This window comes from Colobus angolensis, unplaced genomic scaffold (assembly GCF_000951035.1).
Source record: "Colobus angolensis palliatus isolate OR3802 unplaced genomic scaffold, Cang.pa_1.0 Scaffold314, whole genome shotgun sequence".
NCBI lineage: Eukaryota > Metazoa > Chordata > Mammalia > Primates > Cercopithecidae > Colobus > Colobus angolensis.
Window position 1 is genome coordinate 1,024,306 of NW_012116422.1, and position 23,702 is coordinate 1,048,007.

At 39.1% G+C, this 23,702-nt stretch overlaps 1 protein-coding gene and 1 long non-coding RNA gene across 6 annotated transcripts in view; one reads left to right on the forward strand and one right to left on the reverse strand.

The window, feature by feature from the left end:
* Nucleotides 1–14,865: 14,865 nt before the first annotated feature.
* LOC105518184 lies at nt 14,866–22,410 on the forward strand. The gene is made up of 3 exons (XR_001002787.1): nt 14,866–15,077; nt 17,254–17,330; nt 21,863–22,410. It is a non-coding gene; the product is annotated as an uncharacterized LOC105518184 (long non-coding RNA).
* Nucleotides 22,214–23,702, reverse strand: part of P4HA2 (prolyl 4-hydroxylase, alpha polypeptide II) — a 35,328-nt gene continuing 33,839 nt past the window's right edge. For all 5 annotated transcript variants that reach the window (XM_011951060.1, XM_011951059.1, XM_011951061.1 and 2 more), the window contains one exon: nt 22,214–22,691. In XM_011951060.1, coding sequence (XP_011806450.1) covers nt 22,621–22,691 — 71 coding nt within the window. In that variant the 3' untranslated portion in view covers nt 22,214–22,620. The remainder of the gene's footprint in view (nt 22,692–23,702) is intronic.

Genomic DNA, 23,702 nt, shown 5'->3' on the forward strand with positions numbered 1-23,702 from the left:
CTCTATTTAGTAAGACATCATTCTCAAACTTTAATTCTTTAGCTATATTTGTCTTTAATTATTTGAAAATATTTATAACAGTTGGCTTAATGTCTTTACTTAGTAAGCTCAGTATCTAGGTATCTAGTCTGATTTTTTTCTTGCATGCCCTTGTCCCCTCTATAGTCTACTCTTTGCAAAATAATCTTCTATGATCTCACTTATAGTAAAACCTCAAAGTCCTTCCCCTGACTTTCAAGGTTCTGCATGCTCTGACATCTGGCTGCTTCATCTACTAAAGCTCCTTAACCTTGTTCATTCACTCCAGCCACAGTAGCCTGACCTTTACTTTTCCTCAAAAACACCAACTACTCTCCATTCCCAGATACGTTGTAATTGTTATTCCCTTTGTGTGAAATGTTATTTTCTTTTACTGTATTCAGGATTCTACTCAAATGACTCTACTAAGAGTTTCCTGGTCTCTCTATTTAAGATAGTAGATTCTATCAATCTCTACACTGTTAGGCTACTTTATTTTTCTTCATAGAAGAAGCTAATCTAGATCATTGTACTTCCTGTCTTTTGTAAAAATCAAACTGAAATCCTGTTAAGTTTTTAATGGTAACAAGAGAAGAGTATATATTCCAGAGTAATTTCTGAAAACAAAAGAAAAGATCAGAAGAGGGAGGAAAAAAGAAAAAGTATAATAAAGAGAACTGACTACTACACTCGCAGGTTCTATGGTACACCAAAAAGAGTACCAGGACTTGTCATCTCCACAGTTTCATGAACTCCAAAGTGGCACAGAGGCAGAAAACTACCATCCTTCAAGGAAACTCCATGGATATGGACAAACATCCACATACTATCCCAATGACCATGACAAACTCAAAGTTAGAAGTTTTCCTTCTATTTTCTAGCAACCTTGTTAGCTTGTTTGGTGGGAACTTCTGAGGTAACAGAGCCCTAATAGTGACTGACAATACATTTCTCATCAGCTCAGCAGGAAAGAGTCTCTAAGTCAAATTTAATTTGAATTAGGAAAAAATTTACAATATGCTATTTCTTTTGTGTTTGTTCGTTTGTTTTGAGATGGAGTCTCGCTCTGTTGCCCAGGCTGGAGTGCAGTGGCATAATCTCAGCTCACTGCAGTCTCCACCTCCCGGGTTCAAGTGATTCTCCTGCTTCAGCTTCTGGAGTAGCTGGGATTACAGGCACCCGCCACCATGCCCAGCTAATTTTTGTATTTTTAGTAGAGACAGGGTTTCACTATGCTGGCCAGGCTGGTCTCGAAATCCCGACCTCAGGCGATCCAGCCGCCTCAGCCTCCCAAAGTGCTGGGATTACAGGCGTGAGCCACTGTGCCCAGCCTACAATATGCTATTTCTTGCTTACCAAGGTTTAGACTCAGATTTAGTGCACACAAATTGGATCAAGTTTCTTCACCTCTTCGAAAATTTCAATGACTTCATACTACTTTTTTGAATAAAATACAAACTCTTCACCATAGTCCTCAAGATTCTGCAGTGTCACCCTTGTTTAGCATCCTATCCTTCATCTGCCACCACATTCCCTTCGCTCACTATGAACCAGCTTTCTCCTTCAGTTCTTCAAAAATGTCGAACTCTCTTATCACTCAGGGTCTGTTCTCTTGACTTATAATGCTCTCTCCTTTCCCTTCCCTTCTTCACATTTTGATTCCTTCTAATCTTTAGTATCAGCTTTATGTCACCTCTACAAAGAGGTCATCCCTGAACATTCTATCTGAAACCCTTCTGCTCTGAGATTCTCTATCACTGAACCACCTTGATTTTTCTTAGCAAACTCAGAGCTTTTCGGATTGAATAAATAAAACAAGATCCAAATACATGCTACATACAAAGACACACTTTAGATTCAAATAATCTAAAAAGGTTTTTAAGGTTAAAAAAAAAAAAAGTAAGCCAAGGTGCAGTGGTTCACACCTGTAATCCCAGCACTTCAGGAGGCTAAGGCGGGCGGATCACTTGAGGCCAGGATTTTGAGACCAGCCCAGCCAACATGGTGAGACCCCATATTTACTAAAAATACAAAAATCATCTGGGCGTGGTGGTGCGTGCCTATAATCCCAGCTACTCAGGAGGCTGAGGCAGGAGAACCGCTTGAACCCGTGAGGCGGAGGTTGCAGTGAGCTGAGATCAAGCCACTGCACTCTAGCCTGGCAACAGAGCGAGACCCTGTCTAAAAAACAAAAAAAAGAGGTAAAAGATGTACCATGCAAGCAACAACTACAAGAGAGATGGGGTGGCTACACTAATATCTGACAAAATATACTTGAAGATAAAAAATATTCCTAGAGACAAAAGGAGGCATTTTATAATGTAACAAGAGTCAATATGTCAAAAAGATGTAATAATTAGAGATGTATACTCACTTAATGAAAGTCCCCAAAGACAGAAAACAACAATCGACAGTGCTAAAAGAAGAAATAGATAACTCAATAATAGCTGGATATTTTAATACATCACTCTTATTAATTGGTAAAACAACCACACAGAAAATCAGGAAGGATACAGAAAATCTGAACAATGTTATCAACCAATTTCACTGACACCTATAGAATTCTCCACCAAAAAACAGCAGAATACACATTCCTTTCAAGCTCACACAGAACATTCTCCAGGAAAGACCATATGCTAGGTCACATACCAAGTCTTGATAAATTTTAAAAGATTTAATTCATACAAAATATGCTATCCAACCACACGGAATTAAATGAAACATCAAAAATAGCAAGAAATCTTGAATATCTTCAAATATTTGGAAATTGAACATTTTTCTAAATAACTCATAGGTCAAAGAAGAATTCATAATGAAAACTAAAATATATTTTGAACTAAATAAAAACAAAACTATAATATATTAAAATTTATGGGATGCAGTTTAAAGTGGTACTTAGAAGGAAATGTATAGCTTTAAATGCCTATATTTTAAAAATTCTCCAATCAATAACCCAGGCTTTCACCTCAAGAAACTGAAAAAGGAGGGGCAAGTTAAAATGATCAAAGCAAGCAAAATAAATGAAATAATAAGGATAAGAGCAGAAATCAACGAAATAGACAATGGAAAAACAACAGAGAAAACCGAAGAAACCTAAAGGCTGATCATTTGAAAAGATCAACAAAATTGACAAACCTTTAGATTGACCAAGAAAAAAATGGAGAAGATAAAAATTACCCAATAAAGGGATGAAAGAGAGAACAGACTACTGATCCTATAGAAATTATAAGGAAGTGCTGTAAACATCTTTATGCCAACAAAGTAGGCAACTAATATGAAGTGGAAAAGTTCCTAGAAAGGTACAAATTACCAAAATGAACTAAAAAATACATAGAACAATCTAAGTAGACCTATTAAAAAGTAAAGAAATTAAATTAGAAATGTAAAATCTTCCCATAAAGAGAATTCTAGGCCCAGATAACTTCACTGGTGAATTTTATCAAATATTTAACCAAAAAATAATGCTAATCCTTCACAAAGTCTTCAGAAAATAGAGGAGGAGAGAATAGATCCCAACTAAATCTATAAGATGCTTATTACCCTAATCCCAAAGCTAAAGACATCATACAAAAAGAAAACAACAAAACCCTCATGAACATAATCGTAAGAATCCTTAATTATTAGCAAACTAAATCAAGGAATATGTAAAAAGAATGTATATACCATGACCAAGTGGGATTTCTGCAAGAATATGAGGTTGGCTTAACATTCATTTAATATGAGACTATCTAGAATAAAGGACACATGATTATTTCCACAGATGCAGGAAAGGCATTTGACAAAATTCAACACCTATTTATGATTTTTTTTTTTAAATCTAGGCTGGGCATGATGGTTCAGACCTGTAATCTCAGCACTTTGGGAGGCCAAGGTGGGTGGATCACCTGAGCTCAGGAATTTGAGACCAGCCTGGCCAACATAGTAAAACCCCATCTCTACTAAAAATACAAAAATTAGCTGGGTGTGGTGGCACACACCTGTAATCCCAGCTACTCAAGAGACTAAAGCAGGAGAATCACTTGAGCCCAGGAGGAGGAGGTTGTAGAGAGCAGAGATTGTGCCACTGCACTCCAGCCCGGGTGACAGTGCGACTCTGTCTCCAAAAACAAACAAACAAACAAAAAACAAAAAACAAAAACAAAACAAAAAACCCTCTCAACAGACTAGGAATAGAAGAGAACATCCTTAATGTGATAAAGACAGATAAGAAAATCACACAGCCTACATCATACTTAATGGTGAAAGATGGGTTGCTTTGCTCCTAATCCTAAGAGCAAGAACAAGGTAAATCCTATCAAAATTTTAGCTGGGCTTGTTGCAGAAATTGACAAGCTGATCCTGAAATTCACAAGGAAATAAAAGGGACCCAGAATAGTCAGAACAATTTTGAAAAAGAATGAAGTTGAAGGACTTACATTACCTAAAGGACCAAGGAAGTCTTCTCTCAAGGACATCTGTGCTTAGCCCACTGAAATAAATAGACAGGCTCTTGACCACTCTGCTCACCCTCTCCCAAGAAACACTTCAGGAAGAAAGTGCTCTCTCTTTGAGGTGATGTTATAATTTCATCTAGAACTCTATAGCCCTTGTAACTCTCTCCCTTGAGCTGGCCAATTAGGAAAACTAAATCATCTGCTTAGTCCTTTTGTTTACAAATTCTCTCAATTGTTCTATCTGAACAATAGCTGTAACAATAACATGGAATTGATATATTATCCCATTGTTATAGCAAAGTAAATTAATGCACAGTGTCATTAAGTTAACTTGCTCTAGGTCATCCAGTATGTGGTGGAGTCAGTATCTAATTGTGGAACCAGGATAGGAAGAGTTTTTTAAAAATGTATAATCATCTTCTAAGTTAGTATCAGCTAGCATTGATATAGCATTATACAAAGTCTATAAGGTAGACATGGCAAGAATTTTCCCACTGTTTGAAGAAACCAATGTTCTAAATATTTAAGTGATGTGTCCAAATTTAGACATTTGTTATCTCACTGGTGGTGACATCCAGAATTGGAATACAATGTGAGAGAACAGAGAAGGTTTAATTCGTTTTTTCACAAAGACCATGATTTAGAGAAATACTTTTGGGTTTTTTTTCCAGATTATATTTAAGTGATTATATACCTTGGAACTGAGGAGCTACATCCATTAAACTGACAGTAGTTTCTCACTGTTACTTTGCTGTTACTGAAAAATCTTAGGAAGAAAGATTGATATTTCTCAAAACAAATCAAAAATCACCATTAAGAGAGAGAGAAAAGGCAAGCAACCACTAAAGTTGGAGAATATTTTTGCAACATATACAACCAATAAAAGGCTCGTATCCAGAATATATAAAGTCTTTCTACAAATTAATAAAACAACTCAATAGAAAAATGGTCTAGAGACTCGAAAAGAACTCACAAAATATTCCAAAGGTTGATAAATATATGAAAGTGTTCTATATCATTCATAATCAAAGAAGTGTGAAATAAAACTATGGGATACAACCACATGGCACCAGGAAGTCTGAACTTTAAAAGTCAGACAAATACAAAGATATTGCTTAGGATGCAGTTTAAAGGGGAACTCTCACACATTGCTATTAAGAAAAAAATGCAGCCAGGCAACATGGCTCACATCTGTAATCTCAATACTTTGGGAGGCCAAGGCGGGCAGATCACTTGAGGTCAGGAGTTCAAGGCCAGCCTGGAACATAGTGAAACCCTATCTCTACCAAAGGTACAAAAATTAGCTGGGCATGACAGCACATGCCTGTAATCCCATGTACTCAGGAGGCTGAGGCAGGAGAATCACTTGAACCCAGGAGGTGAAAGTTGCAGTGATCCGAGATCACACCATTGCTCTCTGGCCTAGGTTCCAGAGCAAGGCTTCATCTCAAAAATAATAATAAGAAGAAGAATGCAACTATTTTGAGAAAGTGGCATAATCTAGTAAATTTCAATGGACCAATAATTCCATTCCCATGTATAACCTGCATAAAAAATATATATTCAGGAAATAAGTACAGAATATTCATTACAGAATTATTCATTATATCCCCAAACTGGAAGAAACTAAAATGCCCACAAAAGTCAAATGGATAAACAACTCATGGTATGGTCATCCAATGGAATACCATAAAGCACTTAAAAGGAATAACTATAGATACACAGAAATAATATGGATATATCTTAAAAACATAGCATTGAGTAAAATGAACTAGATAAAAAGAATATGTATTATATGAGTTCGTGCATATACACTTCAAAAAAGGCAAAATTAAACTATACTGCTGTTATAAGTTAAATTTATGAATTTAATAAAATTGAACAGTATCACAACTTAAATATTTAGTTATATGTACTTAGTACATATTTTAGTTATATATAGTTAGATGGAAAAATCTTCAAGACATATTAATAGAACTATAGAACAGTATGTATAATATGATTCTATTTATGTAGAACAGAACATCTACTTGCGTGATATATACCTAAAGCACTGTCCAACAAATCTTACTGCGATAATTGAAATGTTTTATAATCTACGCTGTTTAACTCTGTAGCCATGTGTGGCTATTGAACACTTAAAACTGTAGTTAATAGCACTGAGAAACTGAAGTTTTCATTTAATTTTAATTAATTTCAATGTAAATAGCCTCATGTGGCTGGTGGTTACAGCATTGGACAGTGTAGCTATGGAAAATGATGTGTAACAGATTACCTCCAGAGCAGTTTTTCAACCTGGTCACTACTGACATTTGGGACAGGAGAATTATTATTATTATTATTTTCCTTTGGATTACCAGTGCAAAACACAAAATGTAGGCATATTTATGTGGCTAGCTTTATGTATTTATTTTTAATCTATGTATTAATTTTTTAAAAACAGCCATAATAAACAGTTGGATTCCAAATACATTTTTTTGTTGAATACTGCTCCAAATACATACCATACAAAGTAAAAATTTGAAAATATCTCCGAACCATAACAATAAACATAAGGTAATGATATAACATCTTGGAAGGTATTAAGAACAAAGGAAGGAAACAAGACTATGTAAAGGTAATGGGAACTATGGGAGATGGTGTTGTTTATATATATATATATATATTTTTTTTTTTAGTGACCAACAGGTAGTTATTTTTTATTTTTTTTAATTACACTTTAAGTTCTAGGGTACATGTGCACAACATGCAGGTTTGTTACATACATATACATGTGCCACGTTGGTGTGCTGCACCCATTAACTTGTCATTTACATTAGGTATATCTAGGGATAGGAGAATTCTTTGTTGTGCTGGAGCTATCTTGTGCACTGCAGATGTCTAGCAGCATCTCTGGTTTCTACTCTCTAAATTCCAGTAGTATCCCCTAAGTCAAGGCAATCAAAATTGGCTCCAGACCTTGTCAAATATCTCTTAGGGCAGAGGTCCCCAACGCCTGGGCCACAAATCAGTACCGGTCAGTGGCCTGTTAGCAACCAGGCTGCACAGCAGGAGGTGAGCAACAGGCGAGTAAGCATTACTGCCTGAGCTGTGCCTCCTGTCAGATCAGCAGCGACATTAACTTCTCATAGCAGAGCGAACTCCATTGTGAACTATGCATGCACATGCAAGGGATGTAGGTTGCATGCTCCTTATGAGAATGTAATGCCTATGATCTAAGGTGGAACAGTTTCATTCTGAAACCATCTTCCACCATCCCCCGTCCATGGAAAAACTGTCTTCCATGAAACTGGTCTCTGGTGCCAAAAAGTTTGGGGACCACTGCCCTAGGGCACAAAATCTCTCCAGCTGAGAACCAATGCTAAAGAGATAGGAGAGTGATGGGAGGGAGGGGGCACTGTAACATTTTATTCTATTTCTGTTTTGCCTAAATTTGCTTAGAGGTAACATGCACATACATTTTCTTTGTGTAATTAATAATTTGAAAAGTAAGCCTATTTTCTCATGAGTGAAATGGGAACTATGTACCTAAACTCTAAGGGTGCTCTAAATCTAAAGATTAAGAGCAAAATAGAAACAAGTTACCAACTTCCTGGAACAGTGGGGGAAAAATACCAACCAAAGTGAAAAAGGAAGTTCACATGAATAGTTATCAAGAACAGTGAAGAAAGAAGAATCGTCTCCTAGCTGAGACTAGGAGAATGATCAGTCATTTTTGCCATTCGCAAAGATAAGTAAAACAGAAATAGGAGCCATTTAAAGGAAGTATAATGAACCTGGTTCGGGATACATTAAAATGGAAGAACTTGTGGGCCATGTAAGTAGAGCTGGAGCTGGAAGTTGGAAAGTGATAAAAGCTAGAATTGAAGACTCAAGAGTTAACAATATCAATATATTCATATCAAATATTTGGAATATCAAGTATTTGGAAGTCATGAGCCTCCAAAGAAAAAAAATGGCTATAAAGAAACTCTGAGCCATAACTGAGGATTGGGAAAGGAGGGTCACGGGAGACTACAGTATTGAGAAGTTGTAGGCAGATAGAAGAAAAACCAGAATACAGTTGGATCATGGCAGCCAAGAGAAGGGTTTAATGAAAGTGGATAATGTTTCCTTAGATCTCACCTTTATTAAAACATAAATATTAACATATCAATACAAGAAGAAAAGAGATTAAATAGATTTCATTCAAGAGAGAGTGGGGTTCAATCTCAAAACAGCACTCATGGAAGATCAAGGCAATAACTCTGGAACTGAGAAGTCACTGTCCCAACAAATAAACAAAGAAGGAAAGTTCTGCTGGAAAGAAACTCCTGGCACTTCATGCACTTCTACGACCGCCTGATCACTCAGGGCTCCTACGAAGGCACCCGGTCTCAGAACCTTATCTGTATTCCCGTCCAGCTAGAGGGGAGCAGATTACACTCTTTTTTTTTTTTTCCAAGAGTCTCACTCTGTTGCCCAGGCTGGAGTGCAGTAGTGCAATCTCGGCTCACTGCAACCTCCGACTCCTAGGTTCAAGCGACTCTCCTGCCTCAGCCTCCCAAGTCACTGGGATCAAGAAGTGTGCCACCACGCCCGACTAATTTTTTTGTATTTTTAGTAGAGACAGGATTTCACCATGTTGGTCAGGTTGGTCTCAAACTCCTGGCCTCAAGTGATCCACCCACCTCAGCCTCCCAAAGTACTAGGATTACAGGCGTGAGCTGTAACCGCGCCCAGCCAGGTTACACTCTGAATAGCAAGAACTTCCTAAATGGTCTGAAGCAGGCCCTGGTCTCTGACCAGGCTAAGGCTATTTGGACTGTGAAACATGCAATCAGAAACTCTCTTTGAAACGTTAACAAAAGACCATGAGATGCACAGAGGAAGAAAAGGAAAAAAACCTGTATTTTCAGAGGAAGAAACAATCTGCAAACTGGGGAATGCAACCTCCCAAGAAAAGCAAAAGGACATACTCCAAAAGGGAATAGGAAGCTGGTATTTATGCTTTACAGGGATAGCCTTACATATTATATTTAGCACGTTGAAGGAATCTGTGAGTATTCATGAGGGAAGTCAAGCATGTTGCAGTGGGTAAACATATACGTAACATACATTCCATGTTCACTTTGGGGTGGGGTTTTAGCATTAAAGTAAGGTGAATTTGGCTCTTTGCATCAAAAAGGTGAACTACTGGGCACACAGAGAGTTTTGTGCAGTCTCTATAAGCTGGCCAAAACTGGCTGGCTTGAGGTCTGTAGCTATTTATCAGGAAAGAATGTAAGGCCAATCCTCTGTCCTATCAGAATTGTGGCAGGACCATGGTGGGCAGCCAGTGGGGTCGATCAGCTGGTGTCAGGTAGTAGTCTATCAGGGTCAACGGGAAATTTCCAGCTGTAGTTGTTTCTGTGATGTTTTTCAGGACCTCGTTTCTGCTTCATTACAGGAAAGAAAACCTTATGGCAGTTAGTAACACAGGGATACATGACAAAGCCCTCACCTTGCTGTGGCCGTTAGATTCTGGTTTTGGTATGTCTCATTTTAGCCACAGGGAGTCTGCTGGGGTATATTTTAATTCTAGGGCTCCAGATTTTTCATTCTATGTTGCTACTTCTAAAGACAATGTTTCCATAAATCACCCTGATGTAATTAATTAGGGTTAATGTTTGATGAAGGCTGCAATACAATGCATTCCCACTGTAAGTTTCTAAATCTGATGTTTATATATGAAAACATACTTTTTCATTTTATCATTATCATTTCAGGAAGCTCTAACCAAAGACTCAAAATTCTTGAACTACAGAAGGTCTAGGGAGCTTTGAAACAGGCTAAAATTTGTGTGTACTTTTTAAAGGGAGAAAGACCCTGAAATTTTGTATGTGTCTCAAGAGGGTCTGTCACCCCAAAAGGTTAACAGTCATTGTAATTGTATTTTTCCTACATCAGGCCCTATTGGTGATCATTTGTTGAATAATTTGTGACACCTATTCTAGATGTTGGTCCAGGTGGGTATGTCCACTAGAAAGCTGGATATACGGGTCTAAAATAGAACTCAAGAGAAAGATTTGAGTGCAAAAAGACAATTCAATAAATCATAAACATATACATGTTAAAGTAGTGGAAGTAAAGATCCTTCCTCCTGTAGTATACAGTACTACCGTGAAAAGGAAACAGAAACTAGGCTAGGGAACATATATATGAGAAGCGTAGGCTGATGAAAACGAGCCAGGGAGGCCGGAGATAAAGGAGAACTCGAATCACGAAGTGCTTCGCTGGAGGGGAAAAAAAAAAAAAGTCTGCAGCGTCTACTGGGTTTGGCCACTAGGAGGACCCAGAACACTTTACTAGACAATTTCAGGGAATTAGTTGGGGTAGACTCTGCGTCCAAAAATTAAGAATGTGAGGTGAGGACAGTAAATCTAGCATAAGCAGCTTGCCTTAAGCTTCTTGAAAGCAAAGAAGCGGGCAAGATGACAGCTGTGAGCCCACTGAGTACAAAAGCAGTTTGGGTCATTACTTTGGTGAGTATCTGCTGGCTGCAAATTTCAAGACAAGGAGACGGACTTTTCAGAGGAGAGTAAGAGCAGGGAGGACCAAGCTGGGGTGTGGGGAGGGGGCTGATCCTCCCTGTTATAAATGCACTTTCAGAAAGACACTGAAAAGTGCCTTAAAAACAAAAAACTTTGAGCTTGCCAAATACCCACGGCCTTTCCTACCACTTACCTTCTCACAAGCCCCAAATACTTTACCAAAAATAAAAAATAATAAAAAAGTTTCCCCCGAGTTTAGAATAAAGAAACTTAACAAAAGTCAAACCTCTTCAAAGTAGCCTCAGCCTTAGATACTATGTCCAAGACATCATTTCACGCACCCAGACCGCTCCCTCAGTGCACATCCTTGACTCACCAGCCTCTGTCTGCTCCGTCCTTGGGGAGAGACCGCCTCACAGGACAGAGCCCCACTGGCCCCAGGAGCCTCGCGACCCGGTCTTGCGGGGCTGATCTGCCAGGCCAGGTCCGAAGGGAGGGGCCAGCCACAGCCCTAAGCCAGTGCAGCCACAGACACACACCCTGTGGCCCCACTGCTGTCCTCTCTCCCTGCCATTCTCACCACCTAACCTCTAGGCACACGCCCACAGGTCAAAGGCCTTTCCAGAAAACTCAGGCCCTGCCAGACCCTGCCCCAGGTCCTCAGAGGCCCGCCCCTTCCCGTGGCCTCGCACGGCCTCTCCCCTTCCCGGGGCCTGCGCGGGGGAAGAGTTGGTGTCCTTTATCTGGGTACTGAGCTCCGAGTGCCATTTCAGTGCCCACTGAGCAAGAGAGGCTGCTTGATGCTTTCCAAATGTCCATTCTGGGCACTGGGGATAGAGAAGTGGAAAAACAAAGTTCCTTCCTTCGAGGAGCTTCTATACCATGGGGGAGACAGACCACGAACTAATACACAAATTAAATTACTTAACGGGTGGCAGTGATGTGGGGCAGGTGAGCCCCAAAGTGGAGCTTGGCCCACGAAAGTTCTTGGCTTTGCCCCGGAAAGAATTCAAGGGCAAGCCAGAGGTAGACGAAAACAACTTTCTTAAAGAGGCAGAACAGGGCTACCCCATAGACAGTGGGTAGCAGCTCAGGGCAGTTTTGCAGTCATGTTTATAACTACTTTTAATTACATGTAGATTAAGGGGAGGTTTATGCAGACATTTCTAGAGAAGGAGTAGTAACTTTGGGGTCATTGGGTCATTACCATGGAAAGGGGCCCTAACGCCAGGGTGTTGTCATAGCAACTGCAAATTGATGTGGCATCCCGGTAGGCTGTCTGATTGAAAGCTACTTTGGCCCTGGCCCTGTTTTAGCCAGTCCTTAATCTGGTCCGGTGTCTGATGCCTGCGTCTAGAGTCAAGTCCCGCCTTTTACCTCAGTGATAAGTGCTCTAAAGAAAAAATAAAACAGGGCTGGGCACGGTGGTTCACGCCCGTAATCCCAGCACTTTGGGAGGCAGAGGCAGGCGGATAACTTGAGGTCAGGGGTTGGAAACCAGCCTGGCCAACATGGTGGAACCCTGTCTCTACTAAAAATACAAAAAGTAGCTGGGTGTGGTGGTGCACACCTGTAATCCAAGCTACTCGGGAGGCTAAGGCAGTAGAATCACCTGAACCCAAGGGATGGAGTTTACAGTGAGCAGAGATCACACCACTGCACTGTAGCCTGGGCTACAGAGTGAGACTCTGTCGAAAGAAAGGGAAGGAAGAAAGGAAGAAAGGGAGGGAGGGAGGGAGGGAGGGAGGAAGGAAGGAAGGAAGGAAGGAAGGAAGGAAGGAAGGAAGGAAGGAAGGAAGGAAGGAAAGTAGGGAAGGGAGGGAAGGGAGGGAACCAAGGAAGGTAGGAAGGGAGGAACCTCTTGGGAAGATCACTTGAGGCCAGGAATTCCAGACCAGCCTGAGCAGCACAGCAGTGAAACAAGAACCCTTTTGGATAAGGTAATCTTTGATCAGTCTGGAAAGGAATGAGGGTAGAAACTACTTGGGATAGGTACCTTCCAGGCAGAGGGACCAACAAGCACAAATGTACTGGGGCGGTGTGACTGAAGCAGAGGGAGCTGGGGAGAGGGTCATGGCAGTGGGGAATATGCTTGCTCCTCTGCCCTCAGATGGAGTGAGGCTGCTGTGTTCTCCTAGACCTGGTAAGGACTGGACACACCTACAGGCTGGACAGTGTGACAGAAGCCATGTGACTTCCGGTGTGTGCACTTCAGTCATCTGCATAACCAGCAATCAAAGGGGCAAGACGGTGTTGCTACAACAGTTACATTGTACCAAGAAGTAGGGAGCTTTTTCTAACCATGTAAGATAATTATTTTTAGAAATACCAGATATTATACAAAATGCCCAGTTAAATTTCAGATAAGCAACAAACTTTTTGGTATGCATATATTCTATGCAAAAAATATTTGTTATTCATCTAAAGTTAAACTGGGTGTTACTTGTATTTTCATTTGCTGAATCTGGCAAATCTAATATTGGAGTCAAAATGCCAAGTTTGGAAACTTAAGGGCAGTGCTGTGCCAAACCATATTGAAACCTGAGGCAAAATGAAAAATGTATGCTCCTTATGTACGTTTTCATGTTTTTGTTAATTTTTACACATTAAATTCGTTGATAATATTGAAAGGTGGTATCTTAAAACTAACATTAAATTTAAATATTTTATACCAATGACTTTAATGGAAGCAAACTGATCAATAAAATTGTCAAAATCTACTCCTCTTGACTAAGTGACGATCTTAAATAATTTTTAATTAACTTCAGGATTTTGCAGGATACCATGGTGCGTTGGTCTGTTCTTGCATTGCCATAAATACCTGCAAATGGGTAATTTATAACGAAAAGAGGTTTATTGGCTCGTGGTTCTGCAGGCTGTACAGGAAGTGTAGCAGCTTCCACTTCTGGAGAGGCCTCAGGAAACTATGAATCATGGCTGAAAGCAAAGGGGAAGCAAACATATCTTACATGGCTGGAGAAGGAGCAAGAGCAAGAGAACAAGACAGCAAGAGAGAGAGAAAGAGAGAGGAGGTGCTACATTTTCTTTTTGAGACAGGTCTCTGTCACGCAGGCTGGTGTGCAGTGGCACAGTCTCGGCTCACTGCAGCCTCCACTTCCCGGGCTCAGGCAATTCTCCAAACTCAGCCTCCTGAGTAGCTGGGACTACAGGAGTGAGCCACTATGCCCAGTTAATTTTTGTAGTTTTTGTAGAGATGAGGTTTCACCATATTGCCTAGGCTGGTCTTGAACTCCTGAGCTCAAAGCGATCTGTCCGCCTCAGTCTCCCAAAGTGTATACACACTTTTAAATAACCGGATCTCATGATAACTATCAAGAGAACAGCACCAAGGGGATGGTGCTAAACCATTCATGAAGGACCACCTCCATGATATGATCTAATCACCGACTACCAGGCCCCATGGCCAACATTGAAGATTACAATTTGACATGAGATTTGGTGGGGCCACAGATCCAAACTATATCACACTGTGACTGGTATTGTTTAAAAATTCTCAGGACCATTTTGAAATTTGGGTAAGACTGCACAAAAAAAAAATCTACAAATCAGTTTTAGAGGATACAAACATCATGATTTTATATTACAAATGTGAACAAAAGTTATCTGGAAGAAAGGGACTTTATTCCAGTGAATAGTTTGCAAACTAGGGAGTCCAACACATCATTCAGTGTAAAAGGAAGGTGTGGTCCAAAGAAGAAAGGAAGGGTTCTAGCTTTATAGCAAAAGTTCCTGCCCTGGTTCCCAATCAGGGTCATTGATACAAATGAGATGGAAACACAGTTCTGATTGGTTGATACAGCTGAGCAGCAAGGGAGGTGGGCTCTGATTAGTTGGTTCAGGTGAGCTCTGAAAGTTCCAAAGTTAAAGAGGTGTGGGTTTTCAGGGAACTCAAAATAGGTGTGTTGCCTCTAGTCACCAAATGGCTTCTTAACTCTGCTTTACATTTAGACCCAGTCAGCCACTTGAGATCCATCTTGAAGGACTGGCTCTTTCAGGGTCACATTTGTTCATGCAAACTATTGATATTGCATGCTATTTACCCCTATTTCAGATGAAATTGCCACAGGATTTAAATCATTGGACTATTTAAGAGGTAAGTCAAGCCAATGGCTGCTTTTTGTTAATCAGATGTATTCGTAGAAAATTTCTCCAAGTAAAAATACCAAAATACTTCATTTGATTTTTCATATCTCCATCTCTAGGACATCTGTAATCTCTTTAATTTCTATTCAACAAACACTTTTCCCACAATAATTGATACGCTCATTCAGTAATTTGTACATTTCTGATTTTTCTTTAAGTATATTCATATCTCTTTTAAAGTTTTACTTTAACCAAACATAATTTTAAGTTACTTTCTCTCATTTGTTAAAAGCAAAGGAATAGGCCTTTTATTAAGCATGCAGCTTTGTATATAGTCTTTTTTTCATAAACCTTTTTCTACTAAGTTTAAAATATCATCCCACATAGACAAGTTACATGAAAAATTGTAATCTGTTCACACCAAGATGGTTCCTATTTTAGGACATTGTGTCATTTTATGTTCTTTTAATATTTGACAAACGTATTTGTGTGAAGTACCTTGATCATAATTTGACTTTGATGCCTCTCAGGATTTGTTTTTAATGTGGTTTTTAGAACAAGCATAACATTCCACTGCTCAATGAATTCATAAAAGATTATGTATCATTTGTACATACTAAAAAGATTATATTTGAATTCACAGAAGCAGCATTTTTGCACAGATTATGAACTTATTTGGCATAACCATTTTAGGGGAAAATAATTTTAGGAAACAAATACACACCTGCTGTATTTGTCCAATTATATCCATGGCCTCAAAGATATTTTATGTCAATATCTTTTTCAATTTATTAATAATTTCATAAAAGAGCCTATATCCCTTTTTCTCAAAATAAAAACTTCTAGTGTTATGACATTCTTAGACAAACATACTTAATAATCAGATACATTTGTTCAAGATGGGCTATATCTGATGTACAAAGAGTAAGGAAAAGTATTTTGCTTTAGTCTCAATAGTGTATCAGATCTAACATGATTTCCTAGTAGTTTTATGTGTTCTCCCAAAATTCATATGTTAAAGTCCTAACCCACTATGTGACTGTATTTGGAGAAAAGGCATTAAAGACATAATTAAAGTAAAATGAGTTAATATGTGCAGACTTTGATCCGATATGACATAGTCAACACACAGACCAAGGGGTGACCATCTGCAAGCCAGGTAGGGAGGCCTCACAAGAAACACAACCTGTTGACAATTTGATTCTAGACATGTAGCCTTTAGAACTGTAATAAAACAAATTTCTTTTGTTTGATCCACCCATTCTGTGGTAGTTTGTTATGGTAGCCCTAGCAAATTATATACATTACAAATTCATTTTGAATTCTATTAGACAAATAAGACACAAATTCCTTTTAATGATTAGCTACATCAACATTATAGTGACTAATTCAACTAAATTAAGTAACATAACATTTGTGTTTTTAACTTTTAGAAGCAACTTACCATGGCTACTAAAATAATGTCCAAAGTATAACTGATCAGTAGTTGGGAGGCAAAAGGGTATATGATACTTAATTCTATGTGTCAACTTGGCTAGACAATAGTGATCATTTGTTTGGCAAAATTCTAGTTTAGATCTTCATCTCACCATCTTAGTTTTAGCCAAACAAAAAAATTATGTTGCCAGGCAAACGAGAGGACTATACAAAATATAACTATCAAAACAGGGCAAAAGCAGGGGGAGGTACCATGAGAGATAGGGAATATAAATGATCATCCCTCAAATTTATGAAGTGGAAAAATCAAGCAATAGCATTTTATAAGCATTTTATAGCCAGAAAAAATTAAAATTAAGATAATTTGAAAAGGTTCCTCTAGGAAGAGTGACTAGGAGTGGGCAGTAAGGTGGGCCAGGAACTATTTTAGGGTAATTTCCTTTGTCCCTTATTTTTAAGCCACGTGCATGTATTTTAGATTAGGATAGCACAGTAAACAAATTCCTGCTCATACTTCAAGACCCAGCTCTAATGGTGCCTACTGTAGTGCCAACTTCTTGTTAAAGTAGACCTTCACTCCACTGTGCTCCTCAAGCACATTCTCTGTTATCAGACTTCTCACATTTCACACATCTATTTATGAGTCCCTTCCATTGCTCAGAATTCTTTAAAGGTAAAGACAGTCCTTATGTTTCCCCATCAAATCTTTAATAACTGTTAAATGCATAAAAATACAAATTTTGTTTTAGAGCAAAGGCTTTCGGAAGCTGCCAGTTTCATTGCCAGGTCCTCCACTTACCAGCAATGAGACTTCATGTGACCTCAGGTATATTACCTAACCTTTCTGACGTTCTGCTTATTTATTCATTCTGAAAAGTTGCTGAATGCAATAACAGACTGCAACATCCCTAGCACAGTACCAAATGCATAATGAAACGCTCAATAATTCTTCGCTGCCCTAGTGAACATATTATTGCCAAGCTAAATTAATAAGGATTGCTGAAAGCAATGCCCTGTCTCTAAGGTAGAAGTTATCCCATGTTTGTTCCCAGGACCATGCTGGGATTGACAGGCAGACATCAACATATAAGATTCTTTAATGGCTGATTCCATGCTTAATGTGAGAAATGCTCAAGATGAGTGTGGAGCATCTTATTATGCTAGATAACAAAGGAAGATAACAAAGATAAGGTTTTCTGTATCAGTATTTTATAATAAAAATAATTTTTTTAAAAAACGAATAGGCGACTTCTACTTCCAAGATAGAATAGCTTATGGTAGACCAATTTTCATTCCTAAATGAATAAAGCTGAATAAAATCTCTTAAAATTGTTGGAAGACATCAATGAATTGCTGAAGCAAAAAGAGTTTGAGCATCGAGATCCTGAAGAAGGATAAATCTTGCGGGTGAGCCAAAAGTTCGTAGTCTCTTTTATCCTTAAATAAGTTACTGGCCGGGCACGGTGGCTCATGCCTGTAATCCCAGCACTTTGGGAGGCCAAGGTGGGCGGATCACGAGGTCAGGAGATCGAGACAATCCTGGCTAACACAGTGAAACCCTGTCTCTACTAAAAAATACAAAAAATTAGCTAGGCGTGGTGGCAGGCGCCCGTAGTCGCAGCTACTTGGGAGGTTGAGGCAGGAGAATGGCATGAACCTGGGAGGCCGAGCTTGCAGTGAGCCCAGATCGCACCACTGTACTCCAGCCTGGGCAACAGGGCCAGACACCATCTCAAAAAACATATAATAATAATAATTTACTGATTGTAGCCATGGGGTAAGAATGAGGATCCAGAGCAATGGGCAACTACTAAGAGGCAGAGAAACCAAAAGAATTTTTGACAGTGTCAAGGGGCATTGAAAAACCAAAATTAGCCAGTAGTTTCTCAGAATATTGAATAAGAGGGAGAAGTGGAGAACTTGGCCAGACACTCGGCCTGTTTACCCAGTGAGGCATTTTCTGAATTCTGATGCTGTGCAGAATGGAAGACTAAGAAGGTAAGCAAAAAATATCTGCTTAGATAAAAAAATTCAAATTCTTTGAAAAGGAGGATAAATTTTTTGGGCCGAGTCTGGTACTGAGAAGACAAGAACTGGAGTTGAGGAAATGCCAGTGGGAACAGATCCAGTGAACACACTAGGCTCTCAATCAGAAAATCCTGGAGGACTACATCCTATACCGGGGGAAGTAAGGGTAAATCAGAGTTAGAGTCTTAAGAAAACTACCACCCAGTCTTAATTAAGTCAGCTCAGATCCTTACTGGATTAAGGTGATTGATCCCCATTCTGCATAGTAGAGGAAAGGGTGAGTCCTTTGTGCAGGAGGTTATCCATCCAGAGGCTCTACAATTTGTCATACACATTCAATCAAAAATTACCAGGCATATCAACAGAGTGGACCAAACGACCAGAAACTAAGGAGGGAAAAAGACAATAGAAAGAGAGCCATAGAAAATCAAAATCATGGTGTTATCAGACAAAAAATTTCACACAACTGATTTATCAGTCCGAGAAAAACACAGAGAAAACACGACAGATTCTCCAGAGAATTAAAATCCATTAAAAGGACATGAATGGGCCAGCCGCAGTGGCTCATGCCTATAATCCCAACACTTTGGGAGGCCGAGGCGGGTGGATCACTTGAGGTCAGGAATTCAAGACCAGCCTGGTCAACATGACAAAACCCCATCTCTACTAAAAATATAAAAATTAGCTGGGCATGGTGGCGCATGCCTATAATCCCAACTACTTGGGAGGCTGAGGTGGGAAAATTGCTTGAACCTGGGAGGCAGAGGTTGCAGTGAGCTGAGATCCCGCCACTGCACTCCAGCCTGGGTGACAGAGGAAGACTCCATCTCAAGAAAAAAAAAAAAAAAAAAAAGACATGAATGGATATTTTAGAACTGAGAAATATTTTAAAAAAAAAATGAAATTAAGAACTCAGTAGATGGGTTTAGCAGCAAAAGTAACAAATGAATTCCAAGACAGATCAATAGAAAACATCTAGTCTGAAACACAAGGAAAAAAGCATGAGAGACACAGAATAGGAGATACATAGAGCACTATGAAAAGTTCTAACATTCAGATTACTGAAGTCTCAGAGCAGATAGAGAAAAAATGGGACAGAAACAATATCTGAAGATACAATGTCTGAGAAATTTCCAAAATTGATCAGACATCAACCCAGAAATTCAAGAAGCTAAATGCCAAGCAGGAAAAGAAAAAGAAACCCACACTAAGTACACCATAGTAAAACTACTGAAAACCAAAAAGAAAAAAATCTTTAAAGCAGCCAGGTGGGGGCAAAGTTACCTTCAAAAGAACAACAAAGGACCAGATAGCGACTTTTCAACAGAAATGGTATAAGCCAGAAAACAAAGAATTACATCTTTAAAGTCCTTAAACAAAGACTCCTGGATGCACTCGACAGAAGACAGAATTAGTGAACTTTGTACAAAACAAGTATAAAATTCTCCCCAAATATAGCATAGATATAAAAACATGAAAGACAGATTGAGAGATAATATCATGATATGATCCAACTTACAATTAATCAGTTACAGAAGAAACAGACAATGCTGAAAGAGAAAATCATTTAATTTTCCAAAATTGATTAAAGATACCATTGTACAAATTCAAGAAGTCAAAAAAGTCTCAAACAGGAAAAGAAGAAACCTAGTGTGCCAGTCATGTTTCCGTTCTCAGCTGCAAGCTCATCCTTGTAGTCTCTACTGTTCTACTGTAGCTGCCACTCTGTAAACTACATTTCCCAGATTCCCTCCCTTATCAGCTGGCTTCCTGTTAGGGTCTACCCATGGAAGCCACTAGGGGAGATTAGATGGCAGTAGATAGCAATTGCCTTAGACCCAGTGGTTTTTGCATGAGACAATTTTATATATTAAGCCCCGGAGATTTGGGGATTATTTATCACTATAGCAAAAGCCCATCCTATCCTAATAAAATACGCAAAAAATTAAAAGTAGACCTTTACACTTCATACCATGTATAAAGATAAAATTAATGACAAAGACTATATAGCTTTCAGAAGAGAACACAGGAAACGTCCTCATGATCTTGGGGTTTCTCAAATAAGACATAAAAAACATAAATCAAAAAGAAAAAGCTTGATAGATTTGACATAAAAATTAAAAGCTGTTTATCAAAAGACAGAAAATAGTAAAAAGACAAACCACATAAGATATTTGCAAAATATATAACAAAGAGCTTGTGTACATATTTTTAAATTTCTATGAATCAAAAAGACTTGCAGAAACCTAATAACTAACAACATGAAAAGTTGTTCAACATTATCAACAACGTTAAAGTAGATACTATACACGTACTGTCTTAGGTAGAGCTGCTATAATAAAACACCATACATTGAATTAAAAACATTGATTTCTCATGTTTATGGAAACTGAAAAGTCCAAGATCGAGATGCTAGTAGGTTTATTTCTAGTGAGAGCCCCCTGGTTCATAGACAGGCATCTTCTTGCTGTGTGTTCGCATGGCAGAAAGAGGGCTAGAGTTCTCTGGGATCTCTTCATAAGGTCACTAATCCCACTCGTGTGGGCTCCAGGCTTATGACCTAATTACCTCCCAAAGGCTCCACATCCTAATAGCATCACAATGGGGGTTAAGATTTCAACATATGAATTTGGGCAGGGGGGACACAAACATTTAGTCCGTAACATACCAAGCTAGCTAAAATGCAAAAGTATGAAAATACTAGATATTGGAAAAGGTTGGAGTAATAAGAACTCTCATTTACTCCTGGTGAGAATGTGTATAACGACCTTGGAATACATTATTTAGCAAAGTTGGAACACCATTAAGACTCCACATTTCCACTCCTACATATATATCCTACAGAAATATGTGTTTATATGTGTAGCAGGAATCAGGTATAAAAATGTTTATCACAGCATTATTCACAATATACAAAAACTGAAACCAATTCCAATGTTTATCAGCAGCATACTGGCTGTATTATGGTACAGTCCTACAATAAACATTAACAAAACTGTACTATAAAGATTAAAACAAACTACAGCTACACGACACGGATCAATCTTAAAACAATGTTGAACAAAAGAAGTCACATACCCAAAAATATTTACTCTGATTCTATTAGTAGAAGTTCAAAATCAGGGAAAACAGAATAACTACTTATTTAGGAATCTAATCATGGACAGTAAAACTATAAGGACAAGCAAAGGAACAAGTACCACACATCACTAGACAATGGTTATCTCCAAAGTGCTGGGGGCAGTGAAGGAGCTGTGATCTAGGAGGGGTTCCCAAGGGGCTCCTAAAGTACTGACTTGAAAACATTCTCTTAACTTGGTGTTGACACAGGTGCTCCTGCTCACCTTCATTTTTTTTTTTTAAGTATACATCTATGTATCATGAACAATTCTTATCTCAAAATTTAAAAATAAATTACACATTATAACAGCATTACAATCACGAACACATGTGCTATATGTTCTCTGGGAGACAAAGAGAAATTATTTACCCCACTTTCCAGAAAAGGACACTGACACTTAGAGGAGACACAAGTGTTGAAACCAGGTCTCAAATCCAAGACCCAAGATGCTTTGTTACTAAAGCATTCATGATCCAGACTCTGCCTGCATGGAGGCAATGCACAGGAAATGATGAACCTGGTAAAAGCTTCCAGTCTTAAAAATACTCCAAGTAAGGCTCTTTAAGGCTTCTCGCAGGGACATTTTATTTTTTGGTTAAAGCCACAATAGATAGAAATGCCATAAAAACAAACATGTAAACAAGGTATCAGAACTTTGGTTCATTGAAACATCTTACACCTAAAACACCTGAGGTACAAAGGCACCTTGCTAGGCGCTAGACAGCTAACTCTGCTGCAGCCACTTTGATCCTGGTCTTGGGGCCAGGGATGGCACAGGCTGAACGGAAGGGCTGGGACTTCAGTCACACAGGACTCGCCCTAGTATGGTCTCCCTCTGCTCCAGACAAATATTCATTTCTCCAAAAACCAGCCTGATAGAAACTGGAACATACAAAGGTGTCTGTCACATTGAACTTGAAGATGACATGGGCTGCAGGACCAGGAAGGGGAAGGACAGAAAAGGATGTCAGTCAACTTCTGTTGATCCACAAGGTCTCAAGAACTCCTGTCCTCGTTCATGGAACCACTTATTGGAGACTGTGAAAAGAAAGCAAGTATGTTACAATCCTATTGGTCAGTTTAGTAGCCTGAATGAATGACTCCTTCATGATGACCCCTGCACTGTGCCCTGGAATCAGACACAAATAAGACAAGACATGATCTCAGGCCTCAATTTGCTAATGAATTGGTGAGGAAGATACACGTAAACAGGTAAGTGTATGAAATTCTGCCAGCGGGACAAGATACATGTGTGCAGGTTGCCCTGGGAATAGCACCAAAGAGCATCTAATCATGCCCTTTGATGCCCATGACCTTCGATGCCCTTTGGCTCTATTCCCATGGCAACGTGCACACATTTCTTGCTCTTAGAGGGAAGAGGAAATCCTAGGGCTAGAATATAAAGTTAAATAGAAGTTATCCTGGGAAGAAGATGGACATACCCAGATGGTTCTCTCACCAAGAGGGTCCCAGGAGTGACAACAGGATGAGAGAGTAATCAAGGCAGGAGCCATCCTGACGCGTGTTGAGGACTCAAGAAGCCTAATATTACTGGGAGGTGGCAGGTGGAAACTGAGAGGTAGGGTGTGAGGATGAGGAAGCCTGTCAGCATTGCAGAGGGCTTTGATGTTAACCTCAGGAGCCGTGGACCCGCAGATCCAGTCTGTATGCTATGGGCACAAGAGCAGCAGAGCTGCCGCCAGCACTGTCACCCCATGCCATATCTTCAAAAACACAGGAACCATGATTCTGTTCCTCACAGACTCTCTCATAATGAATCAAAATTTTATTTATTTCAATGCACTACTGAAGTCACAGAGCTTTTAAAATATAAAGTAATACATGTACTTCATTGAAAAAAATAAAATTGTCACAAGGCTTATAATGATAAACAGCAATCTCCGAAGCTTCTCCTTCCCATCCCTAATCCCCACTCCCAGGGAACATTAAACTCCTCTAGCTGTTTCTTCTGATATTTAACCTCATTTTTCTAGGTAACATGCTTATAGTTCTATTCCGTGACTTTCAACTTTGAAATTCTTTTATTCT